The sequence below is a fragment of the Charadrius vociferus genome, unplaced genomic scaffold, assembly GCF_000708025.1.
Source record: "Charadrius vociferus isolate BGI_N301 unplaced genomic scaffold, ASM70802v2 scaffold210, whole genome shotgun sequence".
Classification (NCBI taxonomy): domain Eukaryota; kingdom Metazoa; phylum Chordata; class Aves; order Charadriiformes; family Charadriidae; genus Charadrius; species Charadrius vociferus.
Window position 1 is genome coordinate 812,558 of NW_009646421.1, and position 25,482 is coordinate 838,039.

At 38.2% G+C, this 25,482-nt stretch overlaps 1 protein-coding gene across 1 annotated transcript in view; it reads right to left on the bottom strand.

Annotated features, from left to right (window-relative positions):
* The window catches only part of COG3 (component of oligomeric golgi complex 3), a 31,050-nt gene that overhangs the window by 5,039 nt on the left and 529 nt on the right, over positions 1-25,482 (bottom strand). The window contains exons 2-19 of the mRNA XM_009881125.1: positions 22,757-22,903; positions 22,157-22,218; positions 20,304-20,469; positions 19,410-19,484; positions 19,198-19,290; positions 18,765-18,890; positions 16,418-16,498; positions 16,166-16,209; positions 15,833-15,959; positions 15,252-15,343; positions 12,881-13,020; positions 11,439-11,599; positions 8,976-9,081; positions 6,840-6,964; positions 4,934-5,023; positions 2,931-3,051; positions 525-613; positions 291-425 (exon numbers count right to left, since the gene is read on the bottom strand). Coding sequence (XP_009879427.1) covers positions 291-425; positions 525-613; positions 2,931-3,051; positions 4,934-5,023; positions 6,840-6,964; positions 8,976-9,081; positions 11,439-11,599; positions 12,881-13,020; positions 15,252-15,343; positions 15,833-15,959; positions 16,166-16,209; positions 16,418-16,498; positions 18,765-18,890; positions 19,198-19,290; positions 19,410-19,484; positions 20,304-20,469; positions 22,157-22,218; positions 22,757-22,903 — 1,980 coding nt within the window. The remainder of the gene's footprint in view (positions 1-290; positions 426-524; positions 614-2,930; positions 3,052-4,933; positions 5,024-6,839; positions 6,965-8,975; positions 9,082-11,438; positions 11,600-12,880; positions 13,021-15,251; positions 15,344-15,832; positions 15,960-16,165; positions 16,210-16,417; positions 16,499-18,764; positions 18,891-19,197; positions 19,291-19,409; positions 19,485-20,303; positions 20,470-22,156; positions 22,219-22,756; positions 22,904-25,482) is intronic.

Sequence of the window (25,482 nt, forward strand, 5' to 3'; positions counted from 1 at the left end):
TACACAGACCTGTTTCAACTCAATGAAGCGCTAAAGCTTCTTGATTGAAGAGCATAAGGGCTGCTTTTAAAAAGAAAAAATCCTATGTCATGTTCCCTTAATCCATTAATCTCAAAAATGCCTGGAAAATTGTTGCCGGAACTTAAAGGGAAGCACAACCTTATAATGGAAAATGCCATCATCTTCAGCTAATCAGACAGAACTAGCAACTTCTATACCCAATTTAAATACTAATTCCCTTGTCCTACCAATATGTCAGTTACGTCAATGAACATACAACATGTTTGTACCTTTGTCATGAACTCCTCCAGCTGTTCAATAAACTGTTTGGTTTGCTGCTGAATAAATTGCTCGCAAGCCGATTTCAGATGACGATCTACATCTTTCTTAGAGTCGATATAATGTTCTCTGATTTCTGGAGTACCCTTGAACAGAAGACAACAAATCTCTCCTTTTTATACGCCAGAGATCACCACCCGCTTAAATGACCAAATTTTTCGTAATGCAATAAGAATCCATATTACCTCCAGTAAGAACTGTATCAAGGCGTTGTTGCTGTTTAGTCTAAAAAATCTTGAAACTGTCTTAGGGTTCAGGATTTTAAATGCTGCATCTGTGAATCAGAAAGTCACTCATGCTGCATGTCAATGGGATTCAGCTCCAGGAATTAAAAACCTTAATCACTCACTTACTCATGAAAACGGCCTAGCATGATTAGGAATATAACATTAATGATTCCACTACTGCTCGGTGTGGGTGCACAAGTGCACGTGCACAGAAGCACACAAAGCTTGATGCACTGTTTTTCAGTTGCACCTACAGTAAACTTAACAGCTGCACAGTCTAAATGGATAAATACATTACATCAACCTAACAACTGACTGACACCAGCTACAGTGCTATTGGCACACAAATTATGTGATCTCTTTTCCTTTTGTAACTACATCTACAGATGAAAGGCTTTTACACAAGCTATGTAATTAAGCAGTTAAAGAACAATATGCAGAATTTGGCCCATGTTGCCTGGGAAAACCAAGTACAGTTGCATGAAATAACTTAGACCTGCCACTCTTTTCTTCTGTGCTTAATTATTTTAGTTACGACAAAACAACAAAACATCAAGGTTGATATACACTCATGTTTATAGTCCCTGCAGAAGTCCCAAGAAGTTGTAAAAATGCCTGCAATTAACACGATACTGAAACTATTCCTATTGTGTTAAAGAGATGTTGTCAAAATCTAGTCAGATTGGGGGGAAAAGAAAATTATCAACACAGTTTTTCGTATGACTTGTTGCCCCAATATCATTAATTTATCATCCCACACATCCATCTGCTTTTTTTCATTTCAAAAGCAATTCTGTGCCCCTCTTGCTCTATAAAACAATAGGAGGGAAACAAGACATAGGAGTTAAAGAAGTGCTATCAAAGGCATTACACGAAGAGGGAACACCAGGTACCTAGGCATGTAGGCTTTGCACTGAACTAAGAATCTGCACTTTGATGCAGTTAAAGGAGACTGCAGAGAAAGATTAATTTCGTTCTCTGAATTATTTCCCAGAAACTTCACTGATTCCAAAAAGAGCCTAAGTTCTTGATTAGAAGCCTATGAGCTAGTCAGTGTGAAAAGTCACTTCTCCCCACTGGATACTTCAGTTACAAGAACCTTAGAACTATACTGCTTTAAAATGAGTTGCGTGGAAGCAGGACTTTTACATCAAGCAGTGTCCCTTTGTCTATAAATCCCAAATTAAATCTTAAATCTATGTGCAGACAGCTTGGCTACAACACAGTAAAACTCCCTATTAGCCATGTTATTTTTATTCTACAACTCAACCCAAATATAAAAGCCCTACCGGCCTATGCTACACTACATTAAGAATTAAGCAGAATGTACATCTTTTCAATACCACCACCACCACCCAATACAAAAAAAAAAAAAGTGTTTTCCATTACTTACCACTACCACCTGCAAAGCACTGGCTGGCACAAAAATTTATTCAATGAAATAAAGACGGAGAACAAAGTTGTGTGTCAGCCAGAACAAGACACCAAAAGGATGTATTTGCCCTTTAACCTCCAGTCAACTAGAAACTACTCAACAGGTAGGAGGTTTCATTGATGTTCAAATGCAACAGGTGAAATGGTTAGTGTAAGAATTGCTTGCTTCAGAGTTAAAACAGCAGCGTATTAGATGGCAGGAAAGAGAAGCTATTTCTTTAGCTTTCTCTTCTGGAATGGAAGAAGAGAAACTTGACATGCTTCCAATTAGTTTTCCCATTATCTTTATAAACTTGACAAGTGCACGCCTGTTAACTTTTGTACTGAGAGGTTTTTTTCTGCATTTTACAAAGGAACCATAGTACCATTTTAAAAATCATGACCATGGCCACTACTCTCCATTTTCCCTTCCTACAACAGACGTGGTTGCTACATTAAACTATTCAACAATACTGCTTATTGAACTTGCAACATAAGAAATCCTTTCCCAAACAAAACCTCACAGAAAAGTCTAGGAAATCTTTATTTGTTCTAGGCAAGTCAACTATGTATTTGTAAATACACCTGCTAAACAGCAGTAACAAAAGATATTCCTTTAAAGGGTCAGAAAAGGGGAAAGACATCTCTGTGCAACAGAAATGTAGATTCCTGAGCTGTTCTTAAAAAAGACTCAATAAATAAGTTAGGTCAGCAGCAAAAAGCAGTCAAATGCATTTCATACAAAGATAAAGAACGTGTTAGATGCATCTTGAATCGCCCTTATTAAGAGAATGGTTTTGGGTTTTTTTTCAGAGAAGAGAAGAACAAAGCAAGAGATTAGAACAAGCATACAGGTCATTGCAAGTGAACATAAAACAAACCCAGAACTTTTGCTGGCACATTATGGGAGGACAATCCCATCCCAATCTGTAGTCAGCAACTGTTTAGTACCTCTAGTTTTCTTAAGGTCCAGGGAAATTTCCTTAATGGTGAAATCAGTGTGGAAAGGAGCAATTTGTTCACGAAGAATCAAAAGGTGTTTTATTAAGAAAAGCTGTCCATCAACCTGGGTCTACAGCACAACAAGAGAAAGAAGATGCATTACGTGTAAAAAAACAATTCAATGAAGAGCAAAGATTCAAACACCTCCACTTTTATTAGTTACTTCCTATAACAAAATTATTACTAATAATCTTACTAACAAGCTTTTTCCATTAGTCTGTAGTGCCATTAACGACACTCTGGGATCAACAAATCCCACTTCTGTACTGTTTCTAACACATTGCTCTACAGAAGCAGACTTCATTCACATTTCTTAGAAGAATTAGATTACTAAATGTCCACATCAGGTACGGACATCCGTTATTTGAAAGATACAAACTTATTCTTCTTAAGAGCCAGGAATTATTTCACTTAATTCATATAATTTATAGTTGAAAAACATGAGGTTCTCAAAGTTTTTTAATCATTCCAATGATTAAAAAACAGCCAAACAGACAAATAATCAAGGTTATTACAGAAACATTAACTGCTATTGTGCAAAGGTCTTACAAGGCATTTTTCTCGTGCCATTAAACACAAAGCTTAGTTAATTTCTAAACGGTACAGCAAAGACACAAAGAAAAAACAAGGCCAAGTTCACACCACTGAGATGATCAGTTTTGCACTGCTTGTTATTGTAGCTATGTGCTTTATACTGCATGCCGCTTTTAATCTTTGAAGTTCATGGCTCATTGAGGTAAATGGAAGAGGACTCAAGAATTCAAATTTGCTTTTGCAAGCTGGAACTTTCCTTGATTTAATGTTAAACACACAGTAAAGAAGAAATCAGATTTAAGTCTGCAGTTTTAACAAACAGAAATGTTTACTAAAAATAAGTAGTGGAAGGATTTCTTGAGGGTTTTTTTTTTTTTTTATTCTTACATGTATGACTTCACCAGATAATGTTAAATTAACATGCATCAAGAACAAAGTGGTACAGATCTTAGTCATGGGCTAACCTGCTCATGGCTCACTGCAGGATCAGTTTGGTTCTCTGCAATACTTTAAGTTAATGCTGACCCGATATAGAGTGCTGGAATGGATAATTAACTGTAGAATTCTTAATCAATTACATATGAAATAGTTATCTGCTCAAGCTAGAAGGAAAGGCGGTCTGAATTTCTTTTTGAAGATACTATGTTTCACAGATATTTTTCAAAGGACATTCAAAAGAAATACTTCAAAACAGCTCTTCATTTCCCATAGCAACTAAAACTTTTTTCATTAGTCAATGTTTACTGCTTCTACAAATCCAACAATTTTAGCCTACAAAGATTTGCCTTCTAATTTTTTTAAATTAACTTCCTGGCTGTTAGAAATTAAAAAATTCCTACTGCATTTGTATTAAAGGAACCGTGACAGGAAAAAATGTTTACTCCAACTACTTGAAGTAACACTTCAAGTTAAAATGACTTGATGAAACTGCATCAAATTCTGAGCAACGCATCAGATCCAACCTTTTGATTACAGACAGTTCTGAGCAGAGAATACTTAACAAATCTTCCCAGTGAATTTAATACTTAGGTTTTTGAAAATTCAAACAATGGAGGCAGAGAAAAAGAGAAGAGAGTAACAGGCAATGAAAAGCAATACAGGGAGCAGAGACTTCCAGCAAAATTTTTCTTTGGGTATCACTTGATTGAATTCACAAGAGTTAGAGCTGCCTGTAAATGCAACTGCTGTGATTTGTATTCCACCTTTCCAGATAGGTTAGCATGTGAATCATTATCTGTGCTTTACAATACATTAACCGTAACTAAAAGCTGGCAAATCCATCAGGTCTCTGGGGGCAGAGGAACATGCTTTCACTCGGATTTCAACACAATTCTGAACAACTGCTTCACGGCTTTAGATGTACACAGGGAAAAGAAAAGAAAAAAAAAAAAAATCATACCCAAAGGACTGATTCTGACCTTGTTTTTGCTGATAGAATCAGCAGCTCCCAGCAGCGACTGGATGCAGGCAGATAAGGCCTCTTGCGATAACCCCTGAAACACTGCCCTCTGCAGGGATGAGGAAATCGGACCAAAAAAAAAAAAAAAAAAAAAAAAGGTGTTAGCAAAACTTAAGCAGGATTTAAGAGCGGCGGCTTGTGAAGGATGGGCTTACCAGCACATAAAACTCTACACCAGTTAGCTACAAACATGTCGACTAAGCACAATAAGACAGGATGGAGCCTTCATACATAAAAGTTTGCTACAGCACTTGGTTAGACAGGATACTTGTCAGACATGCCCTGTTCACCCTCCGGCTCTGAATCTGCACCCAGGTAGCGACACGGTCGGTGACACCTGATGCATTCACAGCTAACGGCATGAACGATGCTTACTGGGTAACCCGGCTAGACACTTCGTGTGTCATGGTAACTATCTGCGTGTGCGCAATTTATACCTGCAATAGACGTGAGATCATCCGAGTGCGCTTAACCCCAAGCAAACTCAAATTACCTCAGGTTTGCGCCAGGTTAGTAAACAAACATGACCAGCTGCCATGGCCCCGGTGACACAGAGTAAGTCACTGAGCTGCAGCAACTGGATCAGAGGGTTGAGCTGGCCGTAGGAACACAACTCGCCTCCACCAGCACTCCAACATAGAACATGACAGCCCTGACTGCCCCAAGGCTTGCCAGTGCCACTTCATTCAGGTCTTCTCCCACCTAGAGGGTGCAGGCAAGGCATGGCAGTTCTGCTAGTTGAGTCACCATCCCTGGAGATATTTAAAAGATGTGTAGATGTAGTGTTGAGGGACGTGGTTTAGGGAGGGACTTGGCAGTGCTAGGTTAAGGGTTGGACTTGATGATCTTAAAGGTCTCTTCCAACCAAAACCATTCTACGATTCTATGCTAGAATATCTCAGTGAAAAAATAAATAAATCACTGTGCAGATACACTATAAATGAGTTGCAAACAAACTTGCAACAACGACCTCATCTCCAAAGGTCTAGCTGAAAACAAGGGCAAATACTCATTTATCTTTAATGAGATTGACATATTAAGCAATAAAGTATTAATATTTTCCAGCTTCTTTTTAAGCAAATAGCATCTTGGCAGCAGTTTCACATAACACCTATCAAAGATAATTTGAAATGCATTAAATGTATCTAATAAAGATACAACATATACAGAAAAGCAAAAACACTCGTATTACGTTTCTCAGAGATTTCTTAGCCTTTTATGCTATTAGGTGACAGGCATGAATCAGATTCTAAAGGGCAAGTCTCAAAATACTTGTGAAGTAAACACCACTTTTGTTTCTGTTAGACATGAAGATTCCTACTGTCTTAAACTTTGGAAAAGTCTCCTACATCTTGGAAGGTGAAAAAGATGTGCCACAAAAAAAATTTGAGAACCGTTCCAAAATGCAGAAATATTAGAGTCACCATTTTTAAAGAAGAGAAACATCACCTTGTCTGATGTCCTGCAAAGCATGTAGCAAGAAAAACATTCACCCAGTAATTTCAGCAAAAAGATCATTTTCTGTAATTGACGCAGAACTTTCTATTCTTTCTTGTCCTGTTCACTCCTCAACTTTGGTGCCATACGTATCTTGAGCAGCAGACACTGAAGTACATTGCTTTTGCTATTGCAGAAAGATGTACAAAACCAGTGCCTTTCTACTTCTACAAATACAAAATTGTCTTGGAAATAATGACCTAAATTTGTCAGTTAACTTGTTTACATAAATATAGCATGAAAAAGACTTAAGAGATAACAGAGGCCAGTAATTGTCCATTCCTAATTTACACTAAAATATTTAGACATGGTGCTACACACTTCTTAACTTCACTTAAAAAAAATTAGATAAAGAAATTATTGCATACGTCTATACATCTGTACAGTTTGGAGAGACACACTAGGGTCCTTCTGACAGTAGGATACCACATTCCATGCAGATCTGCTGGTGAAATTGTGGTCTGGTGCCTGGGATTAAGGGATTCTGCTGAACTTGTTTAAAAGTAAAATACAAACATGAAAAACTTGTCCATCTGTCCTTTCAACTGAAGCAGACTGCAATATCAACTGCACTTTATACTGACTCCACAGTAATAAGACATATTAACCCAAAGAGGTTAGATTTGGGTTTTTTTTTCCTTCTAAGCAGGTCAGTACTAGATTTCTAATGTGTATAGAGCACGTGGCTGTGAAACACATGAATTCACTTTCAGGAACGGCCCAGCTCGACCTTTTTTAATGAGTTAGTTTTACAGCCATGTCTCCAATGTCAACCCCACTACTTAGCTCAACAGCTGAAACGATCAAACAATTACTGAAAAACAAAAAGTATAAGAGAAAACAGAAAAAAAAACATAGTCATTGTGGAACTACAGGAGATGCTCACAAACAAAGAGGGCGAAAAAACCCAACATTCCATCAATTTTTTTTCTTCATGCAAAAAAAACCATCCTGCTGAGGATAATCCTACATGGATTAAACAGCTGCAGAAAGTGTGGGGTTTAAACATCATGTTAATAACCACAAAAATAACGGCAAAACCGAATTTGTCATGAGGGGGTTGTAAACACAAAAAAGTCCTCCTCCAGGGTAACCTTTGTAATAATTCTGTATGTTTAAAATGGATTTTCACACCACCTGACAGACAAAAGTCTTGTATTTTCATTTTGTCCTTAAATCCTGGGAAACAGCTGAGTCAACAGCATCAGAACTCTGACTCCAACTAGCAACCCTTCAAAAAAGTAAAATTTTTAAAGTTTTACCTAATGAAGGAATAAGCACTTAGGAAGCATTTATGTGATCAATATGGGAATTGTCTAAAATAATTCAGCAATATCTTTCTGCCTTTTGCAACAATAAATTTATTGTCACGGTAATTAGAAAGCAAGACCTTAGTTGTCAGATTGAGATTCCCAGGCTATTTATTAGTCACTTCAGCTACTCCTGCAGGCACTGAAATGGGAAAGAGGCACCTTTGAAGGGCAAACAACCCCAATTATCTCAGACACTTATCTTACAATTACGCTATATAGGTTCCTTCCGTCTCCTGAATGCAGGTGGGATTTACAGGACTTGTTAATGCCACACACCTGGCTTGAAGTAAGACAAAATCCACTCTCAATGGGATTTGTGGAGTCCAGCAAGAAACAGCCAGAAAGAACTTTGCAGGCCTTGCAAACCAAAAGCAAGAAACCAGGTAATCAAAAGGAATATGAGAAACAACTGACAAAGAGCTGAGAAAGATGCTGCTGGGAAACATAACACTACCATTCTGAACAATGAGAAAATAAAGGGAGAAATTCTCCATGGATCTTAGACAAAAATTTGAAGGCTTGTAACACTCAAAAGAGCCACATTTCATGGAATTTGCTTCCAGTTTACTGTAATTTACAGGTACTTAATTATATAATATTAATTATTAATATTAAAAATACATATTTAATAAGTCAAGGACTATATTCTGAATTATTGTAAATAGCTAAAATTACTAACTGGTTTCAAGTAAGTGGAAACACACTCAAAGGAAGAAGTCCCCTTCCCAGGTAAAGGCATGCACGAAGACACTCCGAGGTGCTCAAAGCATTCAATTAAGAGACATTCCTGACACACCAAACCACCCTTCTCATCTTAGCACAGCTAACAAACAGAAGCATCCTTAAGTATACATCGTGACAGTAGGGCAACTTTGCAGTAGAGAATACAGACTCTCAGTTTTATACAAAATACAGTAGATGCTGTCAGCTACAAAAGCATCTGCTTCACAGAATGGATTGCACTGGAAACACAAAGAAACGTCACCAAAAGAACAAGATTAAGTTGTTTCTCATTCAAAAAATAAAAGGTTAAGAACCCTGAGACAAAGTTCACCTCTCAAAATCTCTCATGAATTTCTCTAGGAAAATAACCCTTAAAGATACATGCAAGGTTCTCACTAATGGTTCAAGTTAATGCTCACTCTCGGTGAGCTTTATGCATTAATTTGACAACAGAGATATATTTCATACCAGATTTAATTAAACTGCAGGACTCGGGATCTTCTAGCCGGACATCTGAAAATGAAGCTTCGGATGGCAGCTTCTTCTGCTCCTCTTTTAAACTCTGTGCAATTTGCTGCAGAGGAAGATATACCACAAAAAATAATTTTTTTTCTCCTTAATTTAAGCAGCATTACAGAGCTTTGATTACAACAGATAGAAACATACTAAATTGCAAAAGGAGTTGGATACACTGAGCTCCCCAGTGTTTCAAAGACATTAGAAGAAATACACAGGTGTTTCCAAAAAAGTAGCATAAAAAGATTTCAATATTAATTTAAGATTCACAAATATTACACAGATCTGTGTAAAGTACTGTTCCTTCCATTTTGCCTGTTTTTACTGATCTCTAAATAATAACCAGTCAGGCCACCTAGAAAGAAAAGCTCAAAATAGGAGAGCCCAATTCAACACTGACTTGAATTTCATACAGTAATTTCTGTGATGGCTTTATTCTTAAAAATGACATGTGCAGATGAACCCAAAGTACTCTCTATTCTATTCCCTGCAGGAGTTCAACAAAAAGCTTTCCCCTAACATAACTCAACACTTCTACACTTCAACCTTTTTCACTACTTGGTCTGCTTCAAAGCAATGAGCGGCAGCAAGAATGGGCAAAGAACTGCATTAATATTTGAGTAGAACAGCACAAGAAATATTTCTGCCCTGTGCTTTTAACATTTTAATAATTCATTTACTCAGACACAAGGTCTCTCTAAATAGCAAGGTTTTGAGGTTTAAAAGCAATCAAGGAGCAAAATGAATCTCAAGCCAGGCAAAAACTGGAGTCTTACGAGGACATATGAAGAGCGGCGCAATTTCTTGATTTAGAATGAACTGTAAAACTCACTTTCTTCTTCTTCCTAACTGAATGGCCATAGGACTCTAGTTAGAAAATAAGGCCTTGTGTAGGCTAAGTATCTGCATTGCTTGCCTACAGAAGTTATAGCTAACATTAAAAAGTTCTCACAATCATTTTTTTATCCAGTTCTATTCACAGAATTTTGTCAAAAAAACCAAAAACCAAACCAAACAAACAAACTGGCACTCCTAACAATTATACTGGTAAAAGTTCTGCTCACGACTTGTTCTGAATGGAGGGATCCCATCTAGCGGCATTTTTTGTGGTGGGCTTCTCAATTATTATTTTTGCTTTTTCATCAAAAGACTGTTAGTCCTTAAACTTTCAGTAGGAAGGGCAACTATTCTACAAACTCATTAGCTTCAGAATTTATAAATGCTTTCGTAAAAACCTAGGAATATCTGTTATAATCACCAAAGCATAAACTGTAACATAATAAGAGTTTTAGACATGTATAAAGACAAGATTATAGCAATGTGAGTTCAGTACTAAGAAGTTTCTCGCAGCCTGTCTGTTTGCAGGCAAAAATTGAACACAGTAAGGTACAGTTATACAATGTTGATCTCTTACGGCCCACAGCAAAATATATATATATATCTATAGAGCTGCTTCATTTTGTATAAGTAATGCTCGGATTCTGAAGCCAAACAACAGCTTCTCTACCGACTGGTCAGCTGCAAACAAGTCCTACAATTTTCTAAGCACCACCAACTATTCTGGTAGACAGACAGAAAGCAGATTAGAGAAAAAAAAACATGCATCTTGCCAGTCGATGTCAGAATTGCTGCTCTTAGTCAACTCAATCCTTTGACAGGTTGGGCATCTTATTATAAAGTTAATGGCAACAGTTATTGGGGGGGGGAGCGATATTTATTATGCTTGATCCCTTCCATGCAATGCTACTTTTCAGTTGCATTACAATGCAGTAATGCAGTTTGAATTAGTTTTTAACTAGAGCGAAGTCTTTCCTCAGCCACTTTTTTACTTCTGTGAGTAATTTCATTCTGAAATCTTTCATCAATTTAGTATTAACCTTTTAAAGTAAACAGAACTAGCTTGATTCCTTTCAACAGGAACATTGACTTAAAGGGCTTGGAATGACTAAAAATATGAACAAGTCCCCCCCTCACACTGTCTGAGCATAGAGTACACATATGTGTACCAAACACTAGTTGATGAGTAATTCTGAAAACAAACGTGCAGCTAACTGTGCCTGTCTAAAGCTTCTCTTCAACTCCAGCTCAACTAGAAAATACACTGGGTAATACCTACTACTTCTCAAAGTAAATAAAAATTTACTTTTACAAGAGAAAACTTAGAAGCTTCAAGTTTAGATAAAACTGTTAACTGTGAGAATTATCGCCAGTTTCACTAAGTTTGACATAAAGTGTTCTCTTACATCTAGCTTAGGGTCATAATTTAATCAGCAGGTGCCAATTTGATAATGCCAGTAATACTAAATACACCTGAGAACTGGAAAACCCCATCTGGAAAGCGCTATACTGCACAATTGCATATACTGCACATAAAAAAAAAACCAATCAAGGACAATAAAAAAGCTGATGCTATACCTCCATCATTTCCAACTTGTCAGGATATGCAAGATCGCCTGGAGCAGGCTTGTAGCCCGTGATATCAGTCTGAATGTAAATATGTGTCCTATAGACAAGACGCTCTTGTACATCTTCTAACATCTGCTTGACACCAGCTGCAAATGCACCCAGTTGTTCAGCTGACAAAGATAGAAAAAGGCATATGTTTGTTAATTTCATTACAAAACAAGCTTATAGACACAAAAGTTTGTAGTATCGCATATAGAACTGTCACAAAACTGGCTTGCAGCAGATGAAGTCAGACTATTTGTGGAACAGCGGCATGCAGACAAATTTGTGACAAACAAGGAACTACAGAACTCCATATTGCCGTTGCTTCAGCTCCCCAAATTTTCATTAGGTTGTGAAAACGTGATCTCACACCGATAACATCAGATGCCACACTAGAATTAAGCATTCTGATTATCTGAGACCAGGGTACGTTGAGTGGCACTTCTGCCTAGACACCAAACCAACGCGCTTTGGTTCTATCACAGCCAACGCCTGCAGTGTGACTGTCGGGAGCTGACAAGCTAACTCAACTATCTACCTACCTACCAGAAGATGATCCAAAGTAGCTCATGTCCAACTTAAGAACTATTGTATCAGCCTGAGCTTCAGTAGTACAAAGTCTCTTCTTAAGATTAGCCAACATTTTTTGCTCATTCCCTACAGTGTTACAATCCTACTTCCAGGAAAATGAGCAATTCTTCATAGTATTGGCACAGCTTCAGAGACAGAGAGCCACACTGTGTTATATACCAGCTACCAAGTATAATTTCTGTTAATCGTCTGGTGCAAGGTTAAGACTGTGAAACGATTCCATCACGCATTGGTCATAAGGAAATGAGATACCAGATTTTTTTCTGATGGCCAGCTCACTTCTATGAGACTATGAGCTCTGAACACTTCCAAAACTCCAAAATCTCTACCAGCTATGTAACTCCTCTGCTCAAAGTTACAATTTGTAGTCTGGGAAACATTATGTTAATCAGGTTTACAATGATGATAAAACAATTCCTTTGTTTTATCATCATGTACGCAGAAAGCTCTACAGAGATGATGCATTAGCAGGGTCAAGCAAAGCAATTCACTCATTTGAAATGTTCCATTTAAATCAATCCTGGTGCGTGTATACGCACTGGGTGAATGTTTGTTTGCATTTGTACAACCTAGAGAAAACAGGACTCTAAAACATTGCTATATTAATTTAAATGAAGATATACAAAGAACCATAAATACATACCTTTCTATAACGAATGAAAAAAAATAATTTATTTAAAATAACCTTACCTCATCTTTGATATGTTTAAGACCCATTAGAATGAAAAAACCCTAGTGAATTTTTTTACCTATGCAATTTAATAATTTTAACAGTTAAGAAGACAGTTAAAAACAAACAGGTTCCATCTGTGAGTTACCATTGTTCTGTACATGATCTTCAAGCATCTCATTTTTGAGAATCCCGCAGAGTTCAGAAAGTGTCTCTAAGTGAATGACATGGATGATCATTGGCCTCAGGACATCATACAATGAAAGACATAACTTCTCCAAGAGCTCACTATGAAGAGAAAAACGAAACAAAGCAAAACACTTTCACGATCCCACAATACCAAAACAAAATTTTATCACAAACATGGATTATTTTATGGCAAAGATATTTTAAAAGGAGGGTGAGAAAACCATGCAACATGGTATCATAGAAGACTTAAGAAAGGACTGTTTAAAACATGAACCCCTAATTTCCTACAAAGCCTTTAAGAGATTTAGGATACCAACTGCTTGAAATGGTGGTACAGCTTTGAATCCATTTTAAAATTAACAAAAAAACCAACCCCGAAACAAAAAGCATTGGAGAGCACACTTTCCAATCTAACTGAAGTTACAGTATCAATGCAATTCCACTTTGATTTTTTTTTTTTCCTTCCTGTTCGAAGTGCTGCATATCTTGTCTAAAATGGATGATACTGGTGTCTTAAGCATTTTTGCCATTCTCAATGCTCCCTTCGCTAATCACAGATCAGCTAATAATGCTGTTGCCAGTAGCTGAAAATTCAAGTAATTCCACAGTTAGACCTGGAAATTTAAACACTAAGATTAAGTATTTACAGTTTGGTACAGTTGTTGAGGTTTTGGCACTGTTTTTTTTTTTTCCTAATTCACAAAGAATGTCTGACTATAGGACAAGGACACTCCAGTTCCTTTCAGAGTATGGACAAATAATACTCACAGAAGAAACATTTTTAATGTCTCTCTTGTGTTGTATTCTATAGCTTTACAAGTAACTTGATAAACAGTGACTCTCCACATTAAAAGTAGACACAAAGAAGAAAGTTTCAACAGCCTTACTATTAAATACAATACTCAGTCTGAGATCTGTACTCTTGGATAGATTTTTGGTAAACTCTATCTGTATGCAGACATCTAGCTATTATGTCTTCAGAGCACCTCAGCACTTCAGAAAAAAATAAGGCTATTTATTATGCAGCTAAAAAAAACCCTAATAAAGTAGTAACTACTTGAAACGTTTTCCTCCAAATATTTTATCTAGATGTAGGCAAAAAAAGGGAAGCAAGTTCTTACAGAGAGAGTAACTATTTTTCATCAAGATTCAAAAATAATCAGAAGTCTTTTCTTCATTCTTGGTGTGACGAGCAATAGCGACACAATTTCTGTCTGACCACCATTTTACACTGATTTCACTTAGGGATGTTTACTTCAGGATTGGTCCGAGATAGCTAAATTAGTTCTTAAGCCAATTTAGTTAGGTCACCTCAAATCCTGAACATCACACACATGAGACCTCGATTTCTCGGGAAAGAGAGAGTCTGCTCCTACTCTGGCTTATATGTCACACATGAGACCTCAATTTCTCGGGAGAGTCTGCTCCTACTCTGGCTTATATGCGTTCGTTGTTTTCCTTTAGCTTCAGAGGACAGGGAGGGTAGTGGGCAGTATTTTTTCCAGGTTACTCTTATTTAACTCAAGCTGCACTTGATTTTAAGATAATACAACACTCAAAACCAGTGTCTCAGTTATATTAATAGGAATAAACTTTATTTATCAACTTCAGATAGAGGGAACATGACCTGCCCAAATTTCAAAATTAAGTATCAGTATTAAAACATACCAGCAAATTGGAGAAGGGGCATAATCTACACAATTGCTCTAATATTACAGCTCTGTTGTAAAAAACATAGAATACTTTTATCATGCGATTACCATGTGAAGACAACAACCTGTCCCTCTTCTAGATCTAGGCAGAGCAGGTACAGATATTGTCCTTGTCACGGGTCCACTATCCTGCCATCCTTTCGAACCCACACACAGGCACACGCCTTGACAGTAAGGGCAGCTCACGAACTAAATCTTTGATGAAAAATGGCAGGAGTTCATCGTCTTAATTTTACACTGAAGTAAACGAAAGGCACTTCTGCAACTGACTGAAAACCATTGGCACAGAGGCAGTACAAAAACAGCTGAGCGCTACAACACTGTAAACTTCTACAGCTTTTTCCAAAGCAACTCTGTCTTTATCTCTTTCAGATCATCTACAGTACATTTACATTACTCAGTTTATTTATGGAGAATGTAAACTACCAGCTTCGCTTGAAGAAAAAAGAAAACAAAAGAACATCAAATTCTGACACATAAAGTGATTAAAGCTTTTTTTCTTACTGTTTTTTACCAAACCACTTCAGTACAACCCTATTTGCCATCTAACATTGTCTGCTATATCACAGCACAGTAAACACAACATGCAGGAAAACAAAACCAGCATGTACCACCTACTCCAGTTTTGGTGTTGGTTTTGTGAAGAACTCATTGTAAAGCTGGTGTTCATCCTGGCATACATGGACCATAAAGGCACAACCACTTCGTACCTGTATTCACAGAAATACAAATACTTGATTATAAAACTATTCCTTGAATCAGTACCACAGGAAGTATTACAGATATTATTATAGAATTATACTATATATTGTAGTACTATTATTATTATTACTACTACCACAGCTATGATTAAATTGAAGCTTTTTGAAATTCAAAATTACTGAGATCAACGAAGGACTGAAAAGATGTTAGTAGCCAAATAAATCTCATTGTGCAACTTCTCTCCCTTTTTGTTTCTGATGAAACTTAAGTAACCACACTTTATGCTTTTGCAAATACCCCTTTGTGACGTTTGTAGCAGTTTTTACAGAATCATCTTCCACAAAACATGCATTACCTGAAAATTTTAATGATTCAAAACCACAAACAAAAGTGACAATTCTGCATGTAAACAACTGAATTAAATAAGCACGTTTTACTTGAGGAAGGCGGGATTAAAATCTAACAAAACCCTCACAACACGTGACAACTTTACCTACCAGAGCACAATGATCTCTGTTGTTCTGACTGGTTAGTTCTGTAACGGTGCTAGCGATACTTGGACCAAGCAAAAGCTCCCTCTGGTCGAGGTAACATTGATGGATTTCATTGAGAACTTGTTGATACCTAGCCAAGAAATTAAAACATAACTACATCCTGAAGCTCATTTTCTGGTAAACATAATATTCATTCTAATATCCTCTTTCAGGTCTATATAATTCCAATTTTTAAAAATTTCTTATAAATGAATAATGTGTTAAACAGTATTTAAACAAAAGTAAAGATTCTCAAAACTTTAATTAGTTGAAAATAAATTACGTGGACATACTCACTCTGGCATTTTTTCCGATCTTTGCTCTACTTGTTCAATAAGAGTCTAGTCAATAAAAAGAAAAAAGTATTATCAGCAAGCGATTTTTTTCTAATAATTGGAAAATAGTTTGCAGTATTTTTCCATGGACACAATATGCAATCTTTAGACATTCACACTTGCACAATAGGCAACCCTTGCATTCACACTACTAATAAATTCAAACCCCACTTTCATAGCTTCCTTTTTAACAGTTAGTTACCAGCGTACTTACTCTGACTTTAGGAGCAGCTGCTCTGAATTTTACATAAAACAGCGTGAAGGCATTGTCAGAATTTGGCACAGCTGAAGGATCCTGAAAAACGAGACGAGTGACTGGTTAAAAAGAATACTGTATTTGGTCTCTAGTATTTAATGGCTGAGAGAATTATGTTCTAAAACAGCGTATAGGTTCATTATGTTTATACTGACAGTGGGACAGCTCTTGGCCACTTTCCACCTAAAAAGGTATGTCTGTTTCAGAACTCAGATAAAACCAGATGGAAGAACAGCACCCATAACAAAAGTTTCAACCAACAGCCTCTGCAGCAAAAATAACACTTCCAGTAATTATGGCATTCTCCATTAGAGAGAACAATTTTATCTGGACCTGCCACAGTAGTACTGATTGTTGCTCCTTAACCTGTAGTACTAAAATAGAACAAAATTTACCTTTTACCTGCCTGTCCCAGGGCAGAGAAGCTAAGTTTCAGTTTGCATTCAAGCTTCAACTGGAACGTCAAGTTTTGAGGCAGGTCCCCCTGTGGTTCCCCAGCTTAGTTGGGCCAACAGCTTAAACTGACACAAATTCTAGCACTAACGAAGCAGAGACCCAATTTACCCACCGGGCTTGAAACTTGGTGGGGACAGGAAAACTCTTCCACCTTCCTCACCTCCTACTTTCATCCCTGTGAACAACCTGATCATCCTTCTGCAAACACAGATCAAAATCTCCAAACACTCACGTGTGAGGAGTAACAAAGAACACTGAGATCTCATCAGCCCCTTTCCAGTCCTGACAAGACCTCTTGTTATGTTGCAATAGGAAATCTCAACACTTGATCACAACTAAAGACCACTGTTCCAGTACCGCACTTCTAGCAGAAGCAGACATTAGATGTTTCAGGGAAATATGCAAAAGATTCAAAAAAAAACCATCTAAATGGGACTCCTAAAAGAGGTCTCCTTCCTGACCAATATGCAAAAGATTCAAAAAAAACCCATCTAAATGGGAAGGAGGAGGTCATCTGACTCCTAAAAGAGGTCTCCTTCCTGACTTAAGACTGCTAAACAGCAATTCAAATCCAGAAATGAGGTTTCACTTCTTGCTGTAGAAATACTTATTATCATAGATGTTCAATTCTGCTTGAATTCAGCTCAGTCATGACAATCCGTTGGCATCAAACCAACCTACTTTCTTTTTTAAATAAAAAGTAATTTGGTACCAAATATAAAAAATGTTCAACACCACTTAACCGAGATCTTCAGTCCAGGAGTATCCTTTAGCAAGTTTCCATGAACGTTGTCTAAAATCCCTTTCTTTATGTCTGAAAGATGCTAGAATTGAGAACTGACAATTTCACCAGTTATCCCTCATAACACCAAGTTTGACTGTAACAGGACTGAGCACAAGGCATACAACAATTAATTGGAGAAAGAAAAAGTGGGTAGAAAGAGGCATTCCCCTCCACTTTCTCCTCTGCCAAAATATTGCAGCACGAGACTATTTACATTTTAATGAGACCAAAAAACCTCCCTACTCACATTTATGCCTAAATAGCACCAGAGAGAGTATGAGTAAAGCACCTAACTTCCCTGCAACTCTCTAACATCGTCATCAACATTTTAAAACTAACCAAAAGATACCGCCAAAAAAACAGTAGGAACCTGTCACAGTTATTCTCTGCAGCTACACAAAGCAGTGCAGGCTTATCAAAAAGAAATATTTAGATGACCAACAGCACCCAAAAAATACTTCCCGGAATATAATACTGAGTTATGCCATGAACTCAGAGTTGGTGCGCTTCAACTGTTTTCATCCTACAGGACCCAGCTCCTGTATTCATTCTTCAAGCATTCCCTGCAACCTCTCCATCTCTAACGATCCATCTCCAAAACAGACCCCACAGTACCCGTATTTCTCTTGTGCACCCTCCCCATTTGGGAACACAGACAGCAGCGTGCGCTACAGCCAACTCAGAGCTATGGTGCACAAACTGGCTCAGGAAAGCACACTGTCTGGTCAGCTGGTTGCCGCCTCTCTAACTCAGTCGTTTATCCATCCCTGGCCTTCACTGACATTACTGTTCACCTACTTCAATTCACCTCCTTCACCTTCCTCAACTCCCAGGATTTTTTAACTATTACTGTTTTTAAATCTTTTGGATCACTAGGTCTCTGCCAGATTCAGCTGAAACTCAGCCAATCTATACAAATACTGTGGTATAGGACCGACCTATTTTCACACAAAACTGCTGACACCTCCCACCCCCAAAAAAATTTTAAAAAAGAGAAGAAAACTCTATAGTGTTACAATAGACATTTCAGTACAGCTCAAGTTACCACTTACTGATTCACCTTACCCTTTTCATTAACTGGCTTGTGAGGTTCTGTAGTGTGTTCACAGTGTATGTCTTGATAAGGTGCATAGCTTTAGAAAGGCATTGTTTAAACTTAACCAAATATACCGGGTAGTCTTTAAAATTTGGCTGAAAGAAATAAAAAAAATCCATTTTAAATATGAACAATAAGAGAGTCAAAAATTCATCAAAACTTAAAATACTTTTTACTAGCTAGAATTGCTAGTTTGTACAAAGCAATATTTTAAAAAATTAAGCAGAATATTAAGTATATTCAGTAAAAAAATTTGAAGTTTATAAACCGTCATCTTTGCTTTCTTACTATATTTGGCAGAGAGAATATTTTATAGGAAAAAAAAAATCACCACAAAAGTAGTATGAATATATAGTTTTGAAACTATTAAGACTGAACTAAAACCAATATAGAGTTACTTACATGCGATGAAATATACGCAATACAATCATCAAGCTTAGCCAGCATGGGAATGAATCCTTCACTGTTCACGGAGAGCGTAGGGGAATTCAATTTCTTTGGAACACAAGACAAAGCATCATTGTAAGGAACCCACGTAACAGTGTTGGTGACAAAGTTCAAAAGACCGGTACACTTTCATTTTCTAAGACTACTAACAGTGAAATAATACTTACTGTGTTGATGTTTTCCAGCTCATTAAAATAAGAAAGTTTCTGCTGGATGTTTTCAGCCAGGTCAACAAGTTCTGACTATTAAAAAATAATAAATACAAGAAAATCAGCAACCTAGCAAGTAGTTTAAATATACATATATGTACAAAAAAATACATATATATATATATACACAAACTTATCCAGCTTCCCTTTCAGCTCTTGCCATACCCCAGTGTTAACTAACTCTAGATGACCTGCAACTAAATAAGTGTAACAAAAGATGCAGAATACAGCAGTGCTCTCTTCCTCTCTCTTACCAGAGAAAGAGATACTACACTTAATAGTGTACTTAAAAACATATATTCTACAGGTTTGTCAGCATTCCACAGATACCACTGCATACAAACAGCAATGCTGTCACCAGTATTACAGAGAACTGCAGAAAACCTGTATTTCAGGGTTGGAGCCTTTAAAAGTTCTCCCTTATCCAGTCATGCTAAGACGACACGTTCATTACATCACGGTTGGAGCAGTTCATGAGGAAAAAGAAAGCATCTGGGAAATAAGCTTATAATTTTTAAAAAAAATAATCTTTCTTCTTGCAATAAACAGCTCAAAATACTTTGTAAGTGATATGAATTATTAATCTCAATAAAGTTTGCACTTGTCAGGCATTAGTTACAGAAGCTCCCTTCAGGCAGCCACCCTTCTCGATTAAAGGATACATCAACACACGCTGAACATTTTCCTGCACAGAGCCTGACACCCTAGCTGCAGGTGAAACACAACAAAAATGAGGTCCAAAGCAAATGGACGGATTGCCACCACAGCTCACAAGTTTTCCCAGCCTGAGAAAAAGGAACTTTCGTTTACAGTATCTTAGAAGTTTCCAGTGATCCTCCCATCAACGATTACCTGCTCTTTCAAAAGTTGTTCACAGGCCTCATGCAGCGTTCCTGTCTTCGTGGAGACAAAGAGATACTGTTTTTGCAGTGACTCCAGGTGCTGAAGGGCACTATTCACATCATTCAAGATAGCATCACACTGCTCCTGAAAGCCAGACAAGTAATCCCTCATCTGTCTAGAAAAAGAGAATCAACAGATAACAGAAGTAAAATTTCACTTTCTGTATTTGCAAATCCAGCTGCCTGCAGGGAGACTGCCACTACCTTTCCCTCTCCAGGAATAAAAGAGCACTTGCATCAAGCAAGAGTGCACAATAAGCAGATGTTCCGTGACCTGCAAAAGTAACAGAGCTATAGGGTTTGGAACAGCCACTGCAGTAACTGCATTTCCCCGATATTCCTTATACAAAGTCTACCCAGAAAGCAGCAGCATGCACCACAGCTAGTCTAGAGCACGCGAATACTGTCAAATGGACAGTGGAAACATAGAGGCTACTGCGAGCAGCCAGATTCTTCCTGCCTTGCTTCCAACAGGAGTGTTAATTGGGGTCTCCTCTTCTATACAATTTTCAGTTTCCATTTAGGAATTTACCTCAAGTAGGTGAAATTATTCAGAGGGTTCGAAACTTACTGTGAGGACTGGAAGAGGCTCAAGTGAAATAGATCCAGCATCTAATGTCACCAAGTTTGTCTAAGGCTCAATGTAGATATGACCCTAAATGATCATTAAATTTAGTCAAGCATTCAGCTTGACTAAAACATCATTCAAGATTAATTACTCTTGGATACCAGCTAAAATTTCTGAGCTCTACGTCACCACATACAAAGCAGCAAGTAAAATCACAACTCTCTGTAGCTGTGTGCAACACTTTAGTGTACAACAGGCAAAGAACTGACTTCTTTTTCTCCTGCTCCTCCAGTCTCCTGCAAGCAATTACATATTGGCCATCCTACAAACCATCATTCCACATCCATGGCACACTTTAGTGTGTGTGCGCGCTATTATGAACATGTAAGCTGACAAAGTCCAAGGGTGGTATTCTTTTTAGGTTGTTAATGATCTCATCATGGGCTTAGTATATGTCTAAACCTCTGCTTTTAGGAACCATCACATCCTCAAATGTCAGAGCAAGAGAGGAAGAGACAGACCGAAGAAAAGCAGAGAAATACAGAAGACAGGAATACAGCAGTATCTCTTTGTGGCCGAAGGCAAGTTTGCAAAATTTCAAAACACAGGCCAGTTTCTGTAAAAGCCATCAGCAGATTTGGCTAAGCCATTCAGCTGCACTTCAGACTCTTGAGGAGTAACGGCGGAAGTCGGTGGGAAGGGGCTCTTCTGAGCCTGACGGAAAATCCAGTTAGACAAAAATAGATGAGAATCCCAAGTCTCAAAACCGTAGTTGAGCAAAGTGTCAAAGAATGCAGGGAATGCAGATACAAAGTCACAGCCATAGCGACTGGCAAACTGAATGGTGAGAGCAGAAATAACTAGCAGGCACACTTGCTTACACACTCTCGCCCTCAGAGGATGCCATTTCAATAGCAGCGGCAGTTGAAAAGGCATATTAAAGTTCTTAGACTGCCTTTGTCTACAGCCCTGTCTATAAGCCAAAACTGGTTTCAATCTATCTTAATATGCAAGGCAGTTGAGAAGAAAATCTGTGTCCCTTTTAACTGCCACAAGGGCAATAGCCTTCAGGATGGGAGTGGGGAATACCGCCTTGGAAAGCTTCAGCTGTTCCAACACATTCCCCCATTCCCCTCCAGCTGAATCCAAATGCATGTTTAACATTATACAGACAAGATGAAGTCCTTCAAGGTTTAAAGAGATTACAGTGCAAGGAACTGAGGAAGAACACATACCTATACTTGGCACCTTCATCTTGATCCATCTGTGTTTGTACCTGAGCAAACCAGGAGAAGAACTAGAAGAGATTTTATGATGTGAACAACACAGATATCACATGCAGGCAATTAAAAAAAAAAAAAAATCAGATCTATGAAATGAAGGTCAGCTTTTGTTAAAAAAGAGATGTTTCAGAACTTGATTATTAATCAAAGAAACAAAATATAATTTCTCATTCCAACTAAAATATTCTATTCTATTCCTCCACTAAATTAAAATGGGAAAGACTGAATTTAATCTGTTTTTATTTGCACTAGCACAAGGCTGTCACATTAGAAAAGGGAGGAAGGGGCATGACATTCTTCTCTATTATAAGCAACACCACCTTACTGAAGGGGTGTCTTACTCTTACTTAAGACTCCACTCAAAATGGAAAAAGTATCTGTCACTTAAGAGCTATGAGTTCAACGATTTTTCTCCCCCAAGTTTCTTCATGCATCTTGAAAACCGCCCAAAATATTTAACAAACCCACAAAAAGCTATGCAAATGACACAGAAACTCGCAGAATTCTCTGAAGAAAATTACTGCAACATGAAGATTATTCAGCATCACTTACCTGCTGTGCTGTTTCAATTCTTTCATCCTCCATCCCCAGTACAGCAAATCCCTTCAAGAGGACATCCTCTGTAGATTCTGGCACCGCAGCCGTCAGTGAAACAGTTAGCGACTGGGATGTTAGGCTGCACAAATCTTCAATTGGAAGCTGCTCACAAAAACCCACAAAACTTTAGTCAGGCACCTAACTAAGAATTAGCGTATTCAGCCCAACTGCAATAACATGATCCAAAGCATCGACTTGAGAAAATGACAGGCTTCTACTTTCAAAGAAACAAATGCAATGAACATTTCACCTATCAATATCATAATACACCAACAACTACCAAATCTATGTATTCAGAAACACCCAATAATCTTTTTAAAGTTGGAAAATATTATACAGCACTTTATATAAGTACATGCTTGTGTAAGAACAGAGACTGAATGTGCATGTACGTGAAATACTGATGAGCTATACTTTGATCCACTTTATCTGGTTCTATACCCAGAGAATCGCACAATAAAAGTATCTGAGAACGTAAGAATTCAGAACACATGCAGAAGCAAAAATAAATGCCACTGCTGTCTACACTACATGGCAACATCACCGCACAGATGTCAGATTTTTTTTGCCAGATATTCCGAGAAAATTCAAGACTTAACACTGCCAGAATTTACTCAGGAACAGTGTTTCATATGCTTTCAAATGCTTTTTAAGGAAAAAGTATTTTCATTCTATGATTCAAAATTAAAGAAGTCAAGCTAAAAGAAAGGCTTTTTCAGAAGACAAGGAATAGCTCTGCTGAATGGGAATTATCAGTCACAATGGTTTTTCAAGCAAGAAAAATATGGACAAAAGTAAGTTGAGAGAAATTGTATTTAAGTATGATTGGAGACTATTAGCTTATACAGAAGAAATTAATTCAAGAAAACAAATACCGTTGCATACTCTTCATTAGCATAATACCCTTTTTAATTCACTTAACAAGTACAGTATGTTTTCTATTGCTGGGAACATCAGTAACAAAAACAGAAAACACTACTTAAAACCAAATTGGTATCCCTCTAGAAAATTACTCAGTAAAACACTCATTGCCTTGTAATACTAGTCTGACAAAGAAAGAATTGTCAGGATTTCAGATGTCTGAGAAAACACAGATTGACCTTTTTTGTTCAATTTCCACATGTCTCTGACCTCGGCCCTCCAAAACAGCTGGGGAGCCAGTGTTTCTCTCATAAGGACTACTGAGAAAAAGACAAATCCATCAGAGCCTGCTTTCTCAAAACAGCCGCGACACCACTGTCCCAATCCACTTCAGCTTGAGCCAAGACCAGCTTAAGTCCTCGGTGTCTTGGCATCCCCGTTGTCCTGACTGGCAAATATGGTACCTGCCTTGTTGCAAAGCTGTTTTAGATCCTTAAGAACATCCTCCGATAGCAGCACATCCTTCTGAAATCATTTTGGATAGCTGCCAGTATTTTCTTTAGTACAGTTGCATACAGCTTACACAAAAAAGAAACAAGGAAGCACGAAATGAAACAGGTGCATTTCAGAAAGGAATTGCTTTACCCGCTCCTCTTTGTTACTCTGACCTTTCAGACACTTGCTCAGAGCCAACTTTGTTGATTTTATGGCACCGTAACTTGTGCTATGATCCTGTTCAAATACAAAACCTCTCATCAAAAGTACAGTTAAGGAAGGCAAACATTTTGCTCTCCTTCCCTTTGTAGACAAGGAAGCATTCATAAATAATCATCATGTCAGAGTTCGATATTTTATAATCGGGTGGGAAACCACGTTTTCCATGGTAAGGAGAAATTATTACGCGTTTTACCACTATTCCTGGCTTTATACGGCTCACTGAATCATCTGTAAGTTGTACCAGGAAATACTCATAGAATCATAGAATAGTTTGGGTTAGAAGAAACCTTTAAAGGTCATCTAGTCCAACCCCCTTGCAAGCAGAGACATCTTCAACTAGATAAGGTTGCTCAGCTTGTCCAACCCGGCCTTGAATGTTTCCAGGGATGGGGCATCTACCACCCCTCTGGGCAACCTGTGCCGGTGTTTCACCACCCTCAGTGTAAAAAATTTCTTCCTTCTAGCCAGTCTAATTCTACCCTCTTTGAGTTTAAAGCCATTACCCCTTGCCCTATCACAACAGGCCCTGCTAAAAAGTGTGTCCCCATCTTTCCTGTAGGCCCCCTTTAAGGTACTGGAAGGCCGCAATAAGGTCTCCCCGGAGCCTTCTCTTCTCCAGGCTGAACAGTCCCAACTCTCTCAGCCTCTCCTCATAGCAGAGGTGCTCCAGCCCTCAGATCATCTTCATGGCCCTCCTCTGGACCTGCTCCAACAGGTCCATGTCTTTCCTGTGCTGAGGGCTCCAGAGCTGGACGCAGTACTCCAGGTGGGGTCTCACCAGAGCGGTAGAGGGGCAGAATCGCCTCCCTCGACCTGCTGGCCACACTTCTTTTGATAACATTGGTACCAGCAGCTATGAATTGATCAGGATCAAGTCAAGAGCACCTAAAACACGTAACTCCACGACTAAAACTCTCAATTTCAAGAGGACGAACTTGGAGGAACTGAGGGACGTCGTAAGGACAGGCAGAGAACGCCCGGTGGATTTCAAGAGGAAGGCTGCCACCGCTGCCTACAACCCCCCTGCACGCCAGGCCGGGCGGGCAGCGCTGCGCCGTGAGGAGCCTCGGGAAGGCTGAAGGGAGAGCGGGCCCTCCCGCGGG